This window comes from Artemia sp. Qi Xiang Cuo, unplaced genomic scaffold (genome assembly GCF_049724085.1).
Source record: "Artemia sp. Qi Xiang Cuo unplaced genomic scaffold, ASM4972408v1 HiC_scaffold_32, whole genome shotgun sequence".
Lineage (NCBI taxonomy): Eukaryota > Metazoa > Arthropoda > Branchiopoda > Anostraca > Artemiidae > Artemia > Artemia sp. Qi Xiang Cuo.
Window position 1 is genome coordinate 1,217,466 of NW_028297441.1, and position 18,315 is coordinate 1,235,780.

The 18,315-nt window shown below is 35.2% G+C and overlaps 2 protein-coding genes across 2 annotated transcripts in view; one reads left to right on the top strand and one right to left on the bottom strand.

The window, feature by feature from the left end:
- The first annotated feature begins 291 nt into the window (after nucleotides 1-291).
- Nucleotides 292-5,064, top strand: LOC148938905 (uncharacterized). The gene is made up of 3 exons (XM_089107453.1): nucleotides 292-475; nucleotides 3,601-3,684; nucleotides 4,650-5,064. The coding sequence occupies exons 1-3, from the start codon at nucleotides 292-294 to the stop codon at nucleotides 4,997-4,999; spliced, it is 618 nt and encodes a 205-aa protein (XP_088963579.1). The 3' UTR covers nucleotides 5,000-5,064.
- A 1,201-nt stretch (nucleotides 5,065-6,265) lies between these two features.
- Nucleotides 6,266-18,315, bottom strand: part of LOC148938906 (replication factor C subunit 2-like) — a 12,981-nt gene continuing 931 nt past the window's right edge. Inside the window, exons 2-4 of the mRNA XM_089107455.1 lie at nucleotides 17,044-17,124; nucleotides 13,643-13,756; nucleotides 6,266-6,548 (exon numbers count right to left, since the gene is read on the bottom strand). Of these exons, the coding sequence (XP_088963581.1) occupies nucleotides 6,438-6,548; nucleotides 13,643-13,756; nucleotides 17,044-17,124 (306 nt within the window). The 3' untranslated portion in view covers nucleotides 6,266-6,437. The remainder of the gene's footprint in view (nucleotides 6,549-13,642; nucleotides 13,757-17,043; nucleotides 17,125-18,315) is intronic.

The window sequence follows — 18,315 nt, forward strand, 5'->3', positions numbered from 1 at the left end:
ATTGCTACCCTGCAATTGTGACGGTAGTGTCACATTGTAGTTGGGTTGATAGTGTCCGAGGGGTCACTAATCCTCAGAAATCGGGTGCCTTAGGTGGCATGTGCCAAGTATACCTAAGGTTCACACCTGGTCGCGCCCCAAGACTTGCACTCCAGGTGGCGGAAAATGAGTCACCCTTCTCTAGCGTCAATGCGCCAGTTGCAACGACAAAGTCACTTGGATATTTCCACTTGACAAAATCAATCGTCTTCTGTCACGACTAAGCTTAATAAAACAATTAATTTTAGGAAAATGCGATTTTACCTCCTTGCATTTGTTGCCATCGGCTTAGTTCGAGGCCAAGGACGAGTAGCATTTGAAGATGAGACCGAGGAAAGCCCTAGTGTAGATGCGGCATCCATATCTGTGGAAAATCCTGACCTTGATGAGCGATTCACTAGAAGACCAGCCATTGTGAACTCAAAGTTTCTTCCAGGTAAGATTTCTAAACTCATCCTAATGTTAAAGTCGAAGATAACCTTTAAAAGTTGTCTTGAGGTCCCCTTATATTCAGGGACGTAAGCAATGAGGACCTCGGCACCCATCGACCTCCCCTTCACAACAAAATAAATTTATAGTTTAAGAATAACCCGGGTACTTCTTATTCAAATAATGGTTCCTGCATGAATCCCTCCTCACTTTGGACTTTACCCTTCCCTTCTCACTGAATCCTATAACAATTCAGTACCTTTCATAAGAGCTTATAACAACCTAACCGTAAGATGGAATGAAATGCAAAAGCTTTGATGGAATGAATATAGTAAATTTCAATTTGCTTCTTGTTTCAGCTTATCAAAAACAAAAATATTTGACAGAAAAATGCTTGAGCTTTTGGAATCTAGAAAGTATCTGTATTTGTTTATTTCGATTTTAAGATTTCTGCAGATCTCTCTGTCTATGATGGTGGTGAAGGATTTTTAAAATGTAAGAAATCGGGACAACATATTCACACTTGTACAAGCATTGTAGTTTTGGGGGTGCACTGGTGTGAATTTCCCCCGCCTTGAAAAGAAAACCATCTATTTTTGTTTGGAGTGAGTGTTAGGGGACTGGAAATGGGTCAGAAACTCGATTTCTGACCCATTGGGGTGTTGACAATTAGCCGTCTTGGATGTTAGGGGCCTGGAAATGGGTCAGACACCTGTCTATCCTCATTGCTTTAACTTGAAGCTGTAATTCCCGGGCAGAAGCATTTTTTGGATGAATAAAATTTAATGGCCGAACAAACTTTTTTGGGGGGAGGGTCCTCTAAAAAATGGGGCCTCATAATAGGACCACAACCTTTTTTATGATCCCCTTTAAATTAATATCATAATTTATTGGAACAAGGTTACCTCAATACAAAAGAAAACAAAATTGAATATTGACTCCTTCAAAAATGGGCGCTAAGAAGGACCAAAAAGTGTTCTTTAAACAGTTTGAAACTTACACCTCTGAGATCCTGGGCCAATGGAACTCCCGTGTACAAAAAAGGAAAGAATAGTTTAATGGGAAAGTGGCCATAGGACTGACCAAATACTTGTTTTCTTAAGAAAAGTTTGTAATTATACAACCGTAAACATTTAGGTCAAGGAAACCTCAATGTGCAGAAATTAATTGGAGCGTGTGAGCCCCCCCCCCCCCCGAAAAAAATGGGGCCTGAAATAGCCCAATGTGTTTTCCTAGTTTTCTTCGAACTTATGACCTTAAGTGTTTACGTCAAAAGGACCCAAATAAATCATAAAAATTTGGTTCCCCCGAAAATAGTCTGATTTGTTTTTCATTGGATCGAGGTACATATGTAAGTTCTTTGGTCAACGTCAACCCAAAAAACACTTAAAAATACTACCTGAACAGGAAACGTTTTTTTCTTCTGGATAGCAGGAAGTTAAAAAAAAAATAAAAGTCACTGGACCAAAGAGATTCTAATGTAAAAAGAAATTTTAATTTGGGGGAGGGTGAGTGCCCCAAAAAGCGGGTATTTTTTCCTTGACTACTGAACAAAGTAATCGTCTGGTTTCAACAAAACAGTTCATGGTAACGAGCTGTTAGAAGCGACGCAGCTCAATAGTCACCGAAACTCTAGAAAACGGAATTTTGATACCAATAGACATTCTAAAAGAATTGGCTTATTATGGTGATTCCAAATATATAAGATTTATTAAGTTAAGTTTTACCAATCAAATGGTACGAGCCTGGGAAAATTTACCTGAATTTCGGAAAGGGGTGAGAAACCCCTTAAAAGTCAAAGGATCTTAATGACAATCACACTATTAGATTATTTTTTTGCCAGAAGAAAGATCACGGATGCGTGTTTAATTGTTTTTTTCCCAAGGGTTATCGTATCAACCTAATAGTCCTAGAATATCAGGAGATGGCTTATTCAAATGGAAACAAAAAGTTCTAGCGTCCTTTTTAAGTGACCAAAAAAATTGAAGAGCAACTAGGACCCCTTCCACGCCCCTGGTCGTCTAATCAAAACTTTGAGATAGCTATTTTGTTCAGCATAGTCGGAAGACCAAACAACTATGCCTTTGGAGATATCTTGACCCCCCCCCGCTCCAAAAAAAACAACCCTGAGCTGGGAAAGGTTTTTCTACAGGGGGCAAAATTTCTGGGAGATGAACTTTTCAGGGGATATTTTACACTTGGGGAGTTTACCAGGATTCCTATACGAAATTCTTTTTATGTATACTACTTTCTCCTTGCCGACCCAATTTTACGCATGGAGATGATAGGGGTAATTGCCCAGGATATATTTTACACCAGAACTGAATTGTCTAGACGATCTTTCCGTCGGGAGGAGGGTTTTTCCACGGAGGTGGAACCGGATTTCCTAGCGCTATTTAAGAAACGATCAGAAATTGAAAAAAAAAATTAACTGAAAGCAAAGAGCAACATTACAACTTAAAACGATCAGAATTGATAAGATATATAAGGGGGGGGGGGGGCTGCCCAGCGCTAATGTTTGTATTTTTGCCAAGTTCTATAATAAAGACTGCTGAAACACAAGGGTCGTTTAGTTAGAACAATAAAAAGCTTTTTTAAAAGTACTAAAAAAATTTAGCGTCAAGAGTGAGGTCTAGAGCAGGGGGCAGCCCTCCTCATATGCGTAATAGTTTTTGTTCATTTTCAGTTTTAATGTTTCTCCTTACTTTCAGTTGAAAAAAAACTTGTTTTCCCAAATTTAATTTTTAGCTAAGATGTTTTTTTTTCATTTTCCGCTGAGGTTTGTAATTAATTATCCCAGGAAATTGAACTGAATTCCTGAAGAAGAAATAAATTGGTGGAATTTAAATAAAGATGGCAAGGCATAATTTGGGTTTTCATAATTGGTCAACGCATTAGTGAAATACATAAGTGCAAACAAGACTAAATAAGGGAAAGAGGATAAAGTAAAACTGGGATAAGGCTACTCAAGAAGGGTCAATATTACTGGACCCTAACAATACCATATTAATAGGCACAATCTAAGGTTCCCAATTTGAGCATCTTCAGTTTGTTACCTTCGTCTCATTTTCTGTCTAATTGCGAAGCAGGAAAAAACAACTAAAAAATCAAGTCATTTTTCAATCTTTCTAGGTCTCTTTGGTGGACAAGGTCTCTTTGGTGGACAAGGTCTATTCGGCGGACAAGGCTTGAACACAATAAATTCTGGCATTGGCAGTAAGTTTCAGCTTCCTGTTTAGACTGTTAGTCTATATTTGGGGAGGTGACTGCATTTGAAAACTTAACTAAGGACAGTGACGTCAATTCACGAACATGTCAGTGGGGGATATATTTTTCAAAATATCAGGTGGGGCACTTTTTCAATATTTCAGTGAAAATACCAAAAATAGACATTTTTCGGTGGAATTGAAATTTATTTATTGCATTTTTTTTACAGTGATACGAATCACTTGCGACAGGAAAGTACTGAACCTACTGATGGCTAAGTAGAGGTGGTAACGAAGGGTGCAGTTAGGTCGTAAAAGGTGGGGTGGCACGTAGCTAGTTGGCACACCTCTTAGATAGCCTATTATCTCAAGAAATATCGTCTAAACGAGCGTAAACTCAGGTTTTGACAGAGTTAACTAAATTTTCTACCTTCCTCCCTGGCTTAGCGGTTGAACCTCCCCCTTCCTAAAAAGAATCCCCCTTCCTTGCTATATCCGTGGGAACAACAGGATTTGATAACACCCAGTGATTTTTTAAAGGTTTGAAATATAAGAAATCATTCTGTAGTAATGATTCAATTAAACCCACTCAAATTGAACTAGAGAAAAAAAAGAAAAAGAAAAGAAGAAGAAAAGAAAACGAAAAAACAAAAAAGACTAAAAATAAAGTCAAACTCTTTAATTCTTTTATGAGTTTTTAATTGTTTTACGTTGAATTATTTTTAATCAAGTGCCTATTTAAAATCAACCAATAACATGTTTTGTCCCGATATTAATATAAGAAAAAATTAAGTATCTAATCAGGAAAAATTCTCTAATTAGGAATAATTTAGGTATCTAACCAATCGAAACGAAATTCTGAGTGGTTTCCCTCACTCTGGTGATTATTACAAAACCTACGAACCTACATCACGATGTGAAGCAAAACCTACGTAAATCTTTTGGTAAACTATATTTCTTATCTAACATAAGTATAACCCATATTCAATTTTGTTCTGTTTACAGGAGGAGTTGGTCTCAGTATTAAACCCGGTGCATGCCCCTCGTTTTTCGACTCACTTATAAATCTACGGCGCAAACGTCAAACAGTAGCATTCGAAGATGAGCCAGCAGCTACTTCAGCAGCAACTGCTGATGACATGACACGATCGGGTGGTAGATCTATTGGAAACGACAATAAGCCAAATGCTCGAATTATTGGAATGTTTGGAACTCTGTTGGGACAGAGATGCCTGAGTGATTTTGAATGTCCGGGACCGCAGAAGTGCTGCAGCTCTGGTCTCTTCGGTCTTACCAGGATCTGTAAAAATGCCATAGTTGCTTAAGTTTATGTTTCCTAAAATCTTTTTTATTTTTGTACTACATTATTACAAAATATAACTTGACGATATGCTTTTTTAAGGAAAGTAGACATTATCCTAAAAGTGCACGGGTAATATATTTAGAAACTCCTGAAGCAGTGATCCCAACTCACGGAAACATAGATGAGGCGGGGGGAATGCCTTTTCAAAGTCCAGGAAAGGAAATTTTTTTTTCTCAAATGAAAATACCCCCAAAAATATGTTTTTCAGTGAAAGAACCCCAAAAGCATATTTTTAAATCTAGGGGTAAGGGGTGTAAGGTAGATGCCTTACTCCAAAAAATAAAGGCCCTGTCCTTTACCCAAATTTTTATGGGTTAATCAAGGTAAAGCGAGAGAGATTATTTTTCAACCGTTTTTCAAAAGTGTCCTTCATTTAATTCGTTTAAACCTGGGACGAGTTTTCGTATGAACAAAATGGCTATCTCAAAATTTTGATTGGGTGTTTGGAGGTATGATGGGCGGGGGGAGGGGGGCTAGTTGCCCTCCAATCACTTTCGACTATTAAAAAGGGCACTAGCCACTCCAATTTCCAATCGAATGAGCCCCTTTCGAAGTTTCTACGACAACTCCTTCGATATTCAGTGCCCGGGTATGGAGAAAAAGAACATCCAAAAACATAGTGTGCCCACATCGTTCTTTACTTAGGCTAATCATTGCTTAAGTACATGCTATCTTAGAAATAAAAAAAAAAACACCTTTTAGAAACCTGATTGGCTTAACTGTGCGAAATTTTAATTGAAATTTTGAATTTTTCAGGAAACACAAGTCCGAGTAAAAATAAATCAATAAGCAAGAATTATATTAGAAAGAACAATTAAAACACATTTGATTGGATTTTATATCATTTCTATGAATTTTAAAATCATCCAATGACTTTCATGTATTCAATTATTATCTGCAAACTTATTATTATTATTATTATTTATCAGTTAGTTATTGATTTTATTAACTATTAAATTAATAAATCCATTGCAAATTAGTTTTAACAGGTTATTATGCATTAATTATTGACGTTATTTTGCTGATCGCTCTCTTATAAAATGTCCTTGTATATCCCTCCACACCCACATTCGCCCCCCCCCCCCCCCCTCCATCAACTACGTAATGACTGCAGTGGTGTAATCCGTAACCAAAACACTCGAAGGAATATTACACGTTTTGAAATCGTAATAAATGTCTAACGTTTACGTAACGTAACAACGTAAAATGCCAACATTAGCAATGTAACGGGTTTTGAATCTGTATGATAGCACCTTTTTAAAACAACGCCTGATTTAACAAAATGTCCTTGTAATTATTGGATCCAAGACGATACATATTCAAGTTCATTATGATTTTAGTGTAATCTATGAATATTTGGAAATTAAGCAGTATAAAAATAGCAAATGCATGCAACAAAATTATGACAATGGCTTCTCAAGTGTCTTTTTACATAATCGAGCCACTAATCCAGTCATCTGCAGGAGGGAGCTAATACCTTCGGCAATTCTCATGTGAGTGTAGCCAATTTCCTGTAAAGAAACATAAACATTAGCACAAGACATGGAGTATACACAGTCAAACACTGTTTCTAGTAACTATACATCTGTTACATTACTCATTACAGAAAACTATTCTAATGGCAAATCCGAGGAAGCAACTACAACATGGTTGGTTTACACAAAAAATTCCGTCATCAGTACTCAGGCTGCACCTCTATTAAACCTAGAATAGAGGGAGCAGTTGGTTAACTTTGAGACCCCAACATATCTAAAGGCGGGATTGCCCCTTGCTAATTGCTGTATCCCAGCCCCTTTAAAAAAAAGTCAGCACAATAGTATTCAGAGCCGTTCCTAGGGTTGGTGGTGCCTTGAAACAAAAAATTACAGAGCCCTCATCCCGACTCACGTCTAAGCAAAAAATGCCGAGTCAAAGTGAAAAATTTGATTAAAGCTTGCAATACCCCGGCGGCGGAAGGCCCTTTGTGGCCTGGAGATCGAAACTTTTCAATCTGTATAAATGGAGATGTATCATAGTCCCTTGGTCTCTACAAAGGTCCCGTCTCTCCTTTTATCCTCTTTTTAACCCAAAGATATGAATGCAGAGAAGAATCACGCAAGGATTTTCTTTCTATATGATTGAGGGCTAAATTTGATCCCTTATCCTTGTGCCCCCCTGAAGATGGAGAAAAACGAATGTAGTATTAAGACATTCTTTTACTCTTCTTATCTGGAGAGCAGATGTATTTTCAGCTTTAACCAAAGACTCTCCTTATGTAAGAAAAGAGAAGCCGAGCTCTTCGGAGCCTGGAAGTGGGTCATTTTAATCTGTACTGCAAAGTAGGTCCTTGGACCCTGTAAGAGACCCAGTCCTTCCTATTATTAGTTTTTAAGCGCAAATATATGTGTGAGGAAGCTTGTTTAAAGCACGATCATGCAAGGGTTTTCAAACTGTATCATAGGAGCGCTAAAGCAGACTTTTTTTTAGTTTTCTGATTGTAAGTAAAGGCCTTAATTAATAACCAGAAGTCAGAGAGATTTTGAGACTCCCCAGCTTATGCCACGAGCAGCCAAAACTCCAGAACATAATAAATCTTTTGAAAGTTTTGCAGCAATTTCATATGAAAGAGAAACTCCAGTAAAGGTCTAGAGCCTCTTCAGAAACAGACATGCTAGAACAAAAAGATTCACATTTTAGATTGCTAATTTTATGTTTATTTCCATGGTTTGGTTCTCGTTTTCGACCATTCACTCCAAACCCTCTCTAATGGTCTCATATAGCCTTAGGCTATGAAGAAAAAAGCAATGCAATAATTGATGAAAACTAATTTAAAACAGATAAAAAAAGGGGGGACAAGAAAATATGATTCATCGACATTTGCTGCATATTATAAAGTAGGAATTCAATCATTTTTTTATTAGTTTCTTTATATAGCCTAGGGCTCTATGAAACCATAGGAGGGGGTCAAAAAGAAAATTGCAACTACCTAATTAACCCGTTTGTCACACAACGTGTTGCCAAACATTCACGACCATAAAAATTTCACGACCTTTTAAATCCAATCCTCCAGTGCGATTTAGTTGATTATATTGATTTAAGAATTTATTTTTAGTCGGTCATTTCTGAAAACTTTGCTTTAGAAGAAATGTGGTTGTTTTGCAATAGATGGTACTTAGTATGATGATACTTATTAAATTGGCAATCTAAAAATGACTCTCTCTTGTTCTGATATCTCTTTCTGAAAAGAGTCGCTATTCTATACCTTAACCGGTGCTGGTTCATATAGCCCAGGGCTATATACAAGGGGGGTTTCTAGAGATGAATTGTCAAAACACGAATTGTCAAAGCATAAAATTAGCAATCTAAAATGTGTCTCTTTTTGTTCTAGCATGCCTCCTTCTGAAGAGGCCTAATTCTAGACCTTTACCGAAATTCCTTTCCAGTTTCCAGGTAAAATTCATGTTAAAGTTCTAAAAGACTCTACTTCCAGGTAAGTAATCCGGAAATTGGTGTAAAATTTTCCCAAAACACAATCGAGCAATCTAAAATTAGTAATCTAAATTAGCAATCTAAAATGTGTCTCTTTTTGTTCTAGCATGCCTCCTTCTGAAGACGCCTAATTCTAGACCTTTACCGAAATTCCTTTCCAGTTTCCAGGTAAAATTCATGTTAAAGTTCTAAAAGACTCTACTTCCAGGTAAGTAATCCGGAAATTGGTGTAAAATTTTCCCAAAACACAATCGAGAACAATAAAAGAGAATAATTTCGATGATAAATTACATATGTGTGAGAACGACTATATAAGACAAACTACCTCCAAAGAAACCACCAAATACTACCACTCGGATGCATCATTTTTTTTCTAGTCACATTACACTGTATCCTATAGAAGAAGGAGGAATAGGAGGTTTCAATATAGCCAATCGAAATATAATTTGGCAGTACGTTAATATTGTCTTTATGTATTAGCGTTAGTGTAGTTTTTTTTCTTATTTTTTCATTTGGTACTCTGCTTTTTTTCTCATTTTATTGTAAGTGGATACAAATAAATAAATAATATAAATATATATATATATATATATATATATATATATATATATATATATATATATGTATATATATATATATATATATATATATATATATATATATATATATATATATATATATATATATATATATATATATATATATATATGCGTTAGTGTAGTTTTTTTCTTATTTTTTCATTTGGTACTCTACTTTTTTTTCTCATTTTATTGTAAGTGGAAACAAATAAATAAATAAATAAGTAAATATTTATATATATATATATATATATATATATATATATATATATATATATATATATATATATATATATATATATATATATATATATATATATATATATATATATATATATATATATATATATATATATATATAAGGGGTGCCATAAGATAATATTTTCATTAATATCATAAAACACTCATCAACAAACATCAATACCCCCCACCCTCGCAAGGATCTATGGCCGAGATTACCGGGAGAAGTGGCAGAAAAAAGGGAAAAAACAAAAGTAAAAAAGGAGAAAAATAAAAAGACACATACACACTAAACCTGAAATATATCCCGAAAACCGAATCGGAGCAAAATGCCATGTCGAATAAACAAAACAGCACACAATTTCAACTTGGACCAAAGACATCAACACCATGTGGGTTAAAAAAGAAAAGAAACAAAAAATTAAACAAATTAAATAGTGACCCAAATTTTTTTACAATTTTTTTTAAAAGTGCCAAACGAATGACACTTTCTAGCCAACTAGCCAAATATTCCAGGAAGACCGACAAGCAATCGGGGGGTTGTAGCCTCGTCTGACTGGTGTACTGAATGGAATCCGAATATTAGCAACTGAGATAATATGCAGAATGATCAGAGACAGGAGACACTAGTTTTTTGGGTCACAGGAAAATCCCCGTGTAATTAAAGAAAAACGAAAGATAAACATGAAACAATATAAAGTAAATTCAAATCAAGCAACGGCTCATTAATTGAACTAGCTGTATAAAGGATAAGGTCTATGCTTTGTCATATACCTGAGAGAGTGGCATCATAAGGGTAAAAACTAATTGAAACCCATACACTTAGGTAATAAGCGACGTAAGACTAAATTAAACTGTGAAACACAATTTTTAGAATTGATCAAGGAAAAATGTGCCTGAGCTTTCTAAGAATTATGAGATTCCTCGATATCTTTATTTTCATTTAACTTATATGATGCCTGAAGGAATGATTCTCACTCCGCAAAATACCCAGACGCATAACGATCACTAGGTCTACCGAGAGAACCCATTGAATGATGGATTTTCGAAAGTTGGGGGCAAGCCTGAAAAAATTAGGAAGCTCAACTTAGCAATATCCGATGCCAGGCAATTAGTATCGAACCACAGAATTACTCTCTCAAACAATACACTTAAGTTAATATGGATCTCAAGCTCTGTCCTGACAACAACGCAAAGGGTAAAAGTGGATAGTTAAAAATGTAAAAATAATAGCTAGAGGCCCTCCTTATTTGACCAGAGACAACCTTAATTATCGTCACATCCGTATTTTACCATTTTTCCTCTACAAAGCCCTCTAACTATAACAAAAGTTATATGTAATATCGATTGTAACATAAATCAGGTCTTTTACCATAACTGTTTCGACCTCGTTTCAACATCATTTTTAATGTGACCAGTGTTAACACCTCTGAAGGTGTTTAGCACCTTTCTGACCCAACAATACAGTCAGAGACCCTCACCTTCTTCAAGGCAAGAGTTAACAAAAATTGTGGAAAAGCTGAAAAGCGGTCGAAAAGAGATTCCATTTAAACTCAATGGATCTATACCGCCAATAAGATGTCTAAAAGAGGTCTCAATCACCTTATAGTCAAGGATACAAAAAAAAAACTTCATACGCCACAGGTAACGGGAGAGCTGAAGGGGGTACTTCGATTTCACCAAAATTTGATGAAGCTATAGCATCATTAAGATGTCTACAAGAGGTTTCTGCCACCTTATGATGAAAGAAGCAAAAAAAAAAAAAAACTACATAGGCCACAGGTCAGGGGAGAGCTGAAGAGAGTCCTCCGATTTCATCAAAATCTAATTAAGCTATAGCATCATGAAAATTCTACAAGAGGTCTCTACCACTTATGGTGAAGGATAAAAAAAAAAAAAAAAAAAAAAAAAATCAAAATCCACAGGTCACGGGTGAGCGGAAGGGGTTCTTTCGACTTTATCTAAATTTAGTGAAGCTATAGCACTATTAAGATGTCTGCAAGAGGTCTCTATTACCTTATGGTCAAGGATGCAGAAAAAAAATTAAATAAAAAATAATAATAAAAAAAAATAATAATAATAAAGACCACAGGTCACAGGAAAGCTGAAGAGGGTCTTTTGATTTTACCCGAATTTAATGAAGCTATTGCACCATTAAGATGTCTACAAAAGGTCCTTATACAACCTTATGATCAGTGATACCAATAAAATAAAACAATTCATAGGCCACAGGTCATGGGAGAGCGGCAGGGAGTTCTTCTGCTTAATCTGATGATATATTCCCAGTGGACAAAACTATTCTCCACTCTTGCCTATAGTTACGCAGTAACTTTAGCACTCAAACCACTCATTAATCTGCTGGAAAACCTTTTTTATTTAAATCAAAGATGTACTATTATTAGTTGAATGCTGAAAGTACCAAGGAACAGTTTGTTAATGTATGAATTGTTACGGACAAAAAGCTCTGTCAAATTTAATTAATTAATTTTGTTTATTTTTATTTTCATAGTTCAACGTGGCAAAAGTGACAAAAATGTCATACTAATATTTAACATGGTAATCTTGAAACAACGGAAAGAAAAATCTTAGAAAATTGCGCACTTTCAGGTATGAATTGATCCGACATGGGTCCAGTGGGGGCAAAAACGCTTTCATTTTGATAGTCTTGGTACCTTAAGGTAAATGGGACCAACAGGACGAAGTAGACGGTATTTTCGGGTTATTCCTGGGACCCCAGATTTCTGCCTTTAGGCTAATGGTCCTTTATAGAATTTGAAACAAAGGAAGAGTAAGGCAGGATCAAACAAGGTATAATCAGGCTCAGCTGCGTCAAATGGGGCAGGGGGAGAAGCATGTACCCCCTAAATTTTTAAAATGCCGTTTTCGGGGTATTTTCATTAAAATATGTTTTTTTACCCTCCCACGTAAATTTTATCCCCCTCCCGAAGAATTATTGGACTTCTAGGTTTAGAAAAACACCTTCAGGTTAATCAATGAAAAGTCCTTTTTTTGTATTTTCATTGAAAAAACTGAAAAAACAAAACATTTGTCCCCCCCTAGATTTTGAAAAATGGTTTTTAATCATCCCCCTAGATTTTCCCGAGTCGATGTCACTGATTAGGCTTATATTTATCTACAAAAGCAAAGGAGACCAATGAGAGAAAAAAAACTCCTTTAATTACAGCTTTCGTGCTGATATCTCCCAGAAATTATGAAGATCTGTCTTGTTACATATCTTCTAGAAAACAAATTAGTAAACAATTTTACTGAAAATTTTCTTACCATTCATATCTCTTTCCTACAGATTCTAGCTTGATCAAATAAAATATTTAACAAAACTAGCTAATTTTATTTAAAAAAATGAAGTTAGATTTTCCTTACAACCTTGTTTAAAACTTATTTTTGCCACCTTCTTCGGTAGTTTTGTGCACTGAAAAGAAGAAGGTGGCATAGAATATGTCAGTAAAATACACAGAATGCTGGCAAATGAAGAAGATACCACTAAATTACGTATATTAGGTAATAGAGTTTAATATCACATAATTTTCATTTCGTTTATTTTATGTAGTACCTTTTCGAACAAAAAAGGGTATGTTTTATCTTCTTGGGTGGTACCGAAAAAATAGTATAGCTATTTTTTAAGCAAAATAATATGATTTAACATTTTTGCACACAAGTCAGGAAGATAACTGGGGATTCCCTTTCCCACGAAGATTTAACCCCCCATCCTCCGTTTATTTTATTTGTTGAGACACACTAAAAACAATAAAACTCATTTATCAATACCACGAATAAATCAAATCAATAAGATGAATAAAATAAACGTATCAAAAGAACATAGAAAAATAATAAAATGAAAAAAGTCAATATAATGAATAAAATAAAATCAACAAGCTGAAAATTATTTATGAAATGAGCATTACAGATACATGTATATATATTTTTTATATATATATATAAAAAAAATAATAAATAAAATATCTAGGAACATCAACATCAAAACATCATCACTTGCTAACTTTGATCTACGGCAAGGCAGTATTTATGATTATTGTTTTGTTTTTTTTTTTTGGGGGGGGGCACGAAAAAACTTTATAAACACACTAAAAATTTTGTTTATATACATTTTGTTACTTTTTTACGAGTCTGACCGAAATGTCAGGGGGGAGGAAGAGGGTTCAAAATGCATAGAAGACAATATACAGCAAACACCATTGCTTTATAAAAACTGTTATCTCTATTCCTGTTTCACTAAGGCAAACAAAAGAAAAAAAAGGTTTAGAACACATTTTTTTAAATAAATGAAAAACTGTAATTACCTTTACAAATTCTAGCTTCAGATATTCAGACATTTGCTGATTTTTACAGACTCGGAAGCAGTTTGCTATGATATCTTCAGCTGCATACCCCAACTTCCACAAATGTTCCATTATCTATAAATTAGAAGTAACATAGTAATACACTAAAATAATAATACACTTCTTATTCCGTATTTTCATTCCTCAGAACGAGAGCGGTTAAGGGGTAAAATCCCAATCGTTCCCCTCCATCTTTACCACTAGGCTCTCTCTAAGCAGTATACAATTTGGGGCTAAATTTGCTCTTTTTGAGACTTCAGACGGATGCAATTCGAGAATTGACAGGTATGTTGAAAAAGAAATTATAAATTTATGAATTCTCGCTTCGCAAGCTTTCCGAAGCGTCGATTCGGCGCCATATGCACATCATGGGCGTAAGGAAGGGGGAGGGCAGCTGCCCCCCTAGAACTCAAATTTTTAGTAAATATTAACGAGAACTTTTCGTATATTGGAATTTTTCAGTTGGATGTTCACTGATAGATGGTTGAAAAAGGTTGGAAATAAACAGAAATTTCCAAATATCATTTCCGATATCGATATTTACGTTTCGATATTCAATATTGATTTTGGTCCTACATATAGATTAATAAATTTGGATGTTTAATATCGCCCAACTTTAAGTCTGAAAAGAATTCTTAGAATAAGAAGCTGTTATCTAACCGTAATGTGATTTGTGTCAAATCGCTATTATGGTACTCTGGAAATTGAAGGTTTTCTGGTTTTCTTTAATGCTGAAGCTAATTGATGATTTGTGATTTGTTATTTTTGGTGAATAAAGACTTCAAAGGGTAAGATAGAACTTACTGGCGAATTGAGGTTATGTGAACTGCCGATATAACTTCAGCTTCCCCCTTCCATCACAGAATCGGCTCCCCCCCCCTAGACAAGATGCTGCCCACGCCCATGTGCTCCATCCATGTCTTTGGAGAATCTTATCCTTTTGTCGCAAGCTTTCTGATTGTATGAGCCCTATAGAACCATCATTTTTTTTCTTTTAGACGAAATAGTCAAAAGTTAAGTGTCAAAAATTGACAACCCTCAAATAAATAAATACAAGAAAGGTATATATAATCAAACCCGAAAATAAAATGGAATATGGATTTTTTACTGTTTTTAGAAACCAGTTGTAACTGCAAAAAAATATTTTATATATTAATATAATACCAAAACTAAGAAGTATTCCATTTCCTCATTTTTTTAATTATGCATTATATTATTATAATACCACAAATGGTATTTATACCCCTTCTGACCTCGCTTAGGGTGCAAATGGGCAACTAAGTGATGGAATGTTTTAATTCTGATGTCATTTTCGGTTTCTCCCGGCTCAATTTCATAGGAACCAACCTCTCAATTCTGATCTTTCATCCTCCTCTGACCTTGCTTGGGTGAAAATAGAGTACTAAGCCGAGGAACTTTCTAATTCTGATGTCATTTTCTGTCTCTTCGGACTAAAATTATTAAGAAACGACCTTTTAATCTAGAAAATATTGCAGAAATCTAAATTTAAAATTTTCCATTCTTTTTCTCCTCTTTTCCATGAAAAAGGGGCATTTCTTCATGGCCGGGCCGAATTTGGCCGGTTTTGAATATACTATTGAGCAGATTTTTCTGAGCATTTTGGTGCTAAAAACATATCTGTTGCTCAAATGTCGGGTCAACACCGTATTTTTACTGGACTACCATTGTCATAATTCCTATCAAGGAGGCACACTTGTGCCTCTTTAAAGAGGCGACCCACCACAATGTTAAGCGATTTCCGGTCCTAGCGGTCACAGAGAGACGGCGGTAATCGCATTTAGTAGCCTAAGCTCAAACTAAGAAACATGCAAAATTTCACCCTCTCCGACTTTATCTTCATTGGGGAAAATGGGCCGGAAGTTTCGACCCTCCCACCACAGCCCCTTTTTAACGTTGTCCGATCGGAATGAAATTTAGAGGATAAGCTTTCCTAAGGCCTGGGAGCTTATCCTCAAAATTTCAGCTCAATCCGATCACTCCTTCCCTGTTTTCCAAAAACCAAATATAGCTGCTTAATGTTCATCAAATTATTTTATCAGCCATGCCTACAGGCCACAGTTGGCAACGGATCCGGGTGAATGAGGACTCATTCGAAGCTGAATTCGACCTGTTAGGGCCTTTTGATATTTTCAGACCAAAAAAATTATCCCCCGAATTTACATTTACGAAAAACCTCGTTTTCCTTTAAGAGCCCATGTTAATTTTTGAAATTCCTAAAAGTATAGTATTTCATTATTAAATTAGATCCAAATAGTCCTCTTAACCTGACAAGACCGACTGCAAGCTTCCAAAAATTCCAGCTCTTTCCCAGAAGTTTTTTTTTTCGAAAAACGAAAATCTTAAAATCTTTAAAAGCCTTAACACAAGAATCTTCAAAATCGGGGGGGTTGGGGGGCGGCAGCCCCCAACTTTAACTCCTGACACGATGAGCTAACAGTTAGTCAAGCAATAATAAGTAATAAACTGTACAAAAACGTGCAGAAATTATTTGAAAAAACTACGTTTTCTAAAGAGTTAAAGAGGCTGAGTCACTAGTTCGAACCTTAAAACGTACAGGAATTAGGAGGCACAGATGGGGGGCTGCCACCCCCCAAACCCCCCGCATTTGCAGCCTTTAAATAAAAAAAAAGTTTTTTAAACTGAAAGTAAGGAGCGACATTAAAACTTAAAACGAACAGAAATTATTCCGTATATGAAAGGGGCTGTCCCCTCCTTAACGCCTCGCTCTTTACGCTAAAGTTTTTTATTGTTTAACAAAAATAGAGTTGTGAGAAAGTAAAACTTTAGCGTAAAGAGCGAGGCGTTGAGGAGGGGACAGCCCCTTTCATATACGGAATAATTTCTGTTCGTTTTAAGTTGTAATGTCGCTCCTTACTTTCAGTTTAAAAAACTTGTTTTTTTTTATTTAAAGGTTGCAAAAGCGGGGTGTTTGGGGGGGGGGGCAGCCCCCCAACTGTACATCCTAATCCCTGTACGTTTTAAGGTTCGAACTTGTGACAGCCTCTTTAACTCTTTAGAAAACGTAGTTTTTTTTTCAAATATTCGTAAAGAGCGGTCACGCAATTTCTGCCGCAAAACTGACTTTAGGCTCAGTTTAAAGTGGTCACACTTGTGTCCAGAATATGGTTGCAGTTTAAGAGAAATTATTTATTCTATATGGTCTAAAATACCTCCTATATTAATTTGTCAAAATCGGCTCGATTTATTAAAATTGTTGGTGAGAAATATATACTTTGATAATGGGCATTGAGGCTATAGCGCTAATGAGTAAGCAATTCCTATTCATATTATTTTTCTCTGGCTTTAAAATATTTGGGGTAATTTACAGAGCTATAGCTTACCTTATAAGCCTCATCAATATTTGCCTTTTCACAATGAGTAAGCATTTCTTTAACAAGTATCGGGTGAGGCTCGTCACAGACCTGAACAAAAACAAAATTAGTTTTTAAAAGTACAAAATAGTAGACAAAATCATAAAATCTTATAAGATAACAATGTATATATATATATATATATATATATATATATATATATATATATATATATATATATATATATATATATATATATATATATATATATATATATATATATATATATATATATATATATATATATATATATGTATATATATATATATAGATATATATCGATTGGTAAAGTTGGAACACCGCTTATATTATTTATTTGGATTTGCCCTAATGCGAACAAAACGCCTTCATTTTCGTAAATCCAGCATAGCACATTCAAACTCAATATCATTTATATTACCTATCTCTAACTGTAATTAAAAAAAAAAAAACATGAAATTTGTTTAGTCTATTTCATTTTCATTTCAAAACTAAATGTTATTTTTCTTTTTACTTCGGTTTCATTACATTTCAAATGATAAGGCTGCGTTATCATTTCCATTTCATTCGGTTCATCCCAAACAACTTATAACCTACTGTTCAACAAATTCCCATGTAAAATCTGAATCTCAGGTGCCAGGTGAGGTGGAAAACGCCTGGTCCTGCAGCAAGATGAAGAAGAAGAAGAAACGTCATAAAACTATTTTTACCAACTATTTTTAGAAGAAACAGAGTAATAAATTTCTTGTGAATTATTATCTCGATTGATCAGTAGTTGTACCAAACCAATCGTGCTCAAAATCCTCCTCAGGGCCATACTGTGGTGTTTCTTTTGTGGATGGTGAAGTTTTCCCCACAGTAGAGTGCAGACGGTCTGTTATCATTGTAATATTTTTTCTTGTTTTAGTTTAAAGCTTATTCCAATAGGCAATGCTTAGAAGTCCTCCAAAAAAAAAAGTTCCCCCAGATCCCACCCCAAATACCAGTGAAATTGATACCCATCTTGGCTGGTCAAGCTCATTATCACAAACCTCACATGATAGCTCCAATTCTGAGAATAGGACAATGATCAGTGTAGGGGCTAATGTCACTATAAATGATGCTAATGGGTTTTAAGAGGTCCTTTCTAGAAGCTCTAAAAAAAAGGAAAAAAATCTCCCCAATCAAAAGCATTTCCCCTCTCCCCGCCCAAGATCGTCCCTCCCAAAACTTGTTGACTTGGTGATTCCTTCTAATAGGGATGTGAGGTAGGGGGCTTAGAGG

Bases quoted from the DNA above. Each gene is read 5' to 3' on its own strand.
- LOC148938905 (XM_089107453.1), top strand. From the start codon at position 292: ATGCGATTTTACCTCCTTGCATTTGTTGCCATCGGCTTAGTTCGAGGC. The intron at 476-3,600 runs GTAAGATTTCTA...CAATCTTTCTAG, and splicing joins GAACTCAAAGTTTCTTCCAG to GTCTCTTTGGTGGACAAGGT. The intron at 3,685-4,649 runs GTAAGTTTCAGC...TAACATAAGTAT, and splicing joins AATAAATTCTGGCATTGGCA to AACCCATATTCAATTTTGTT.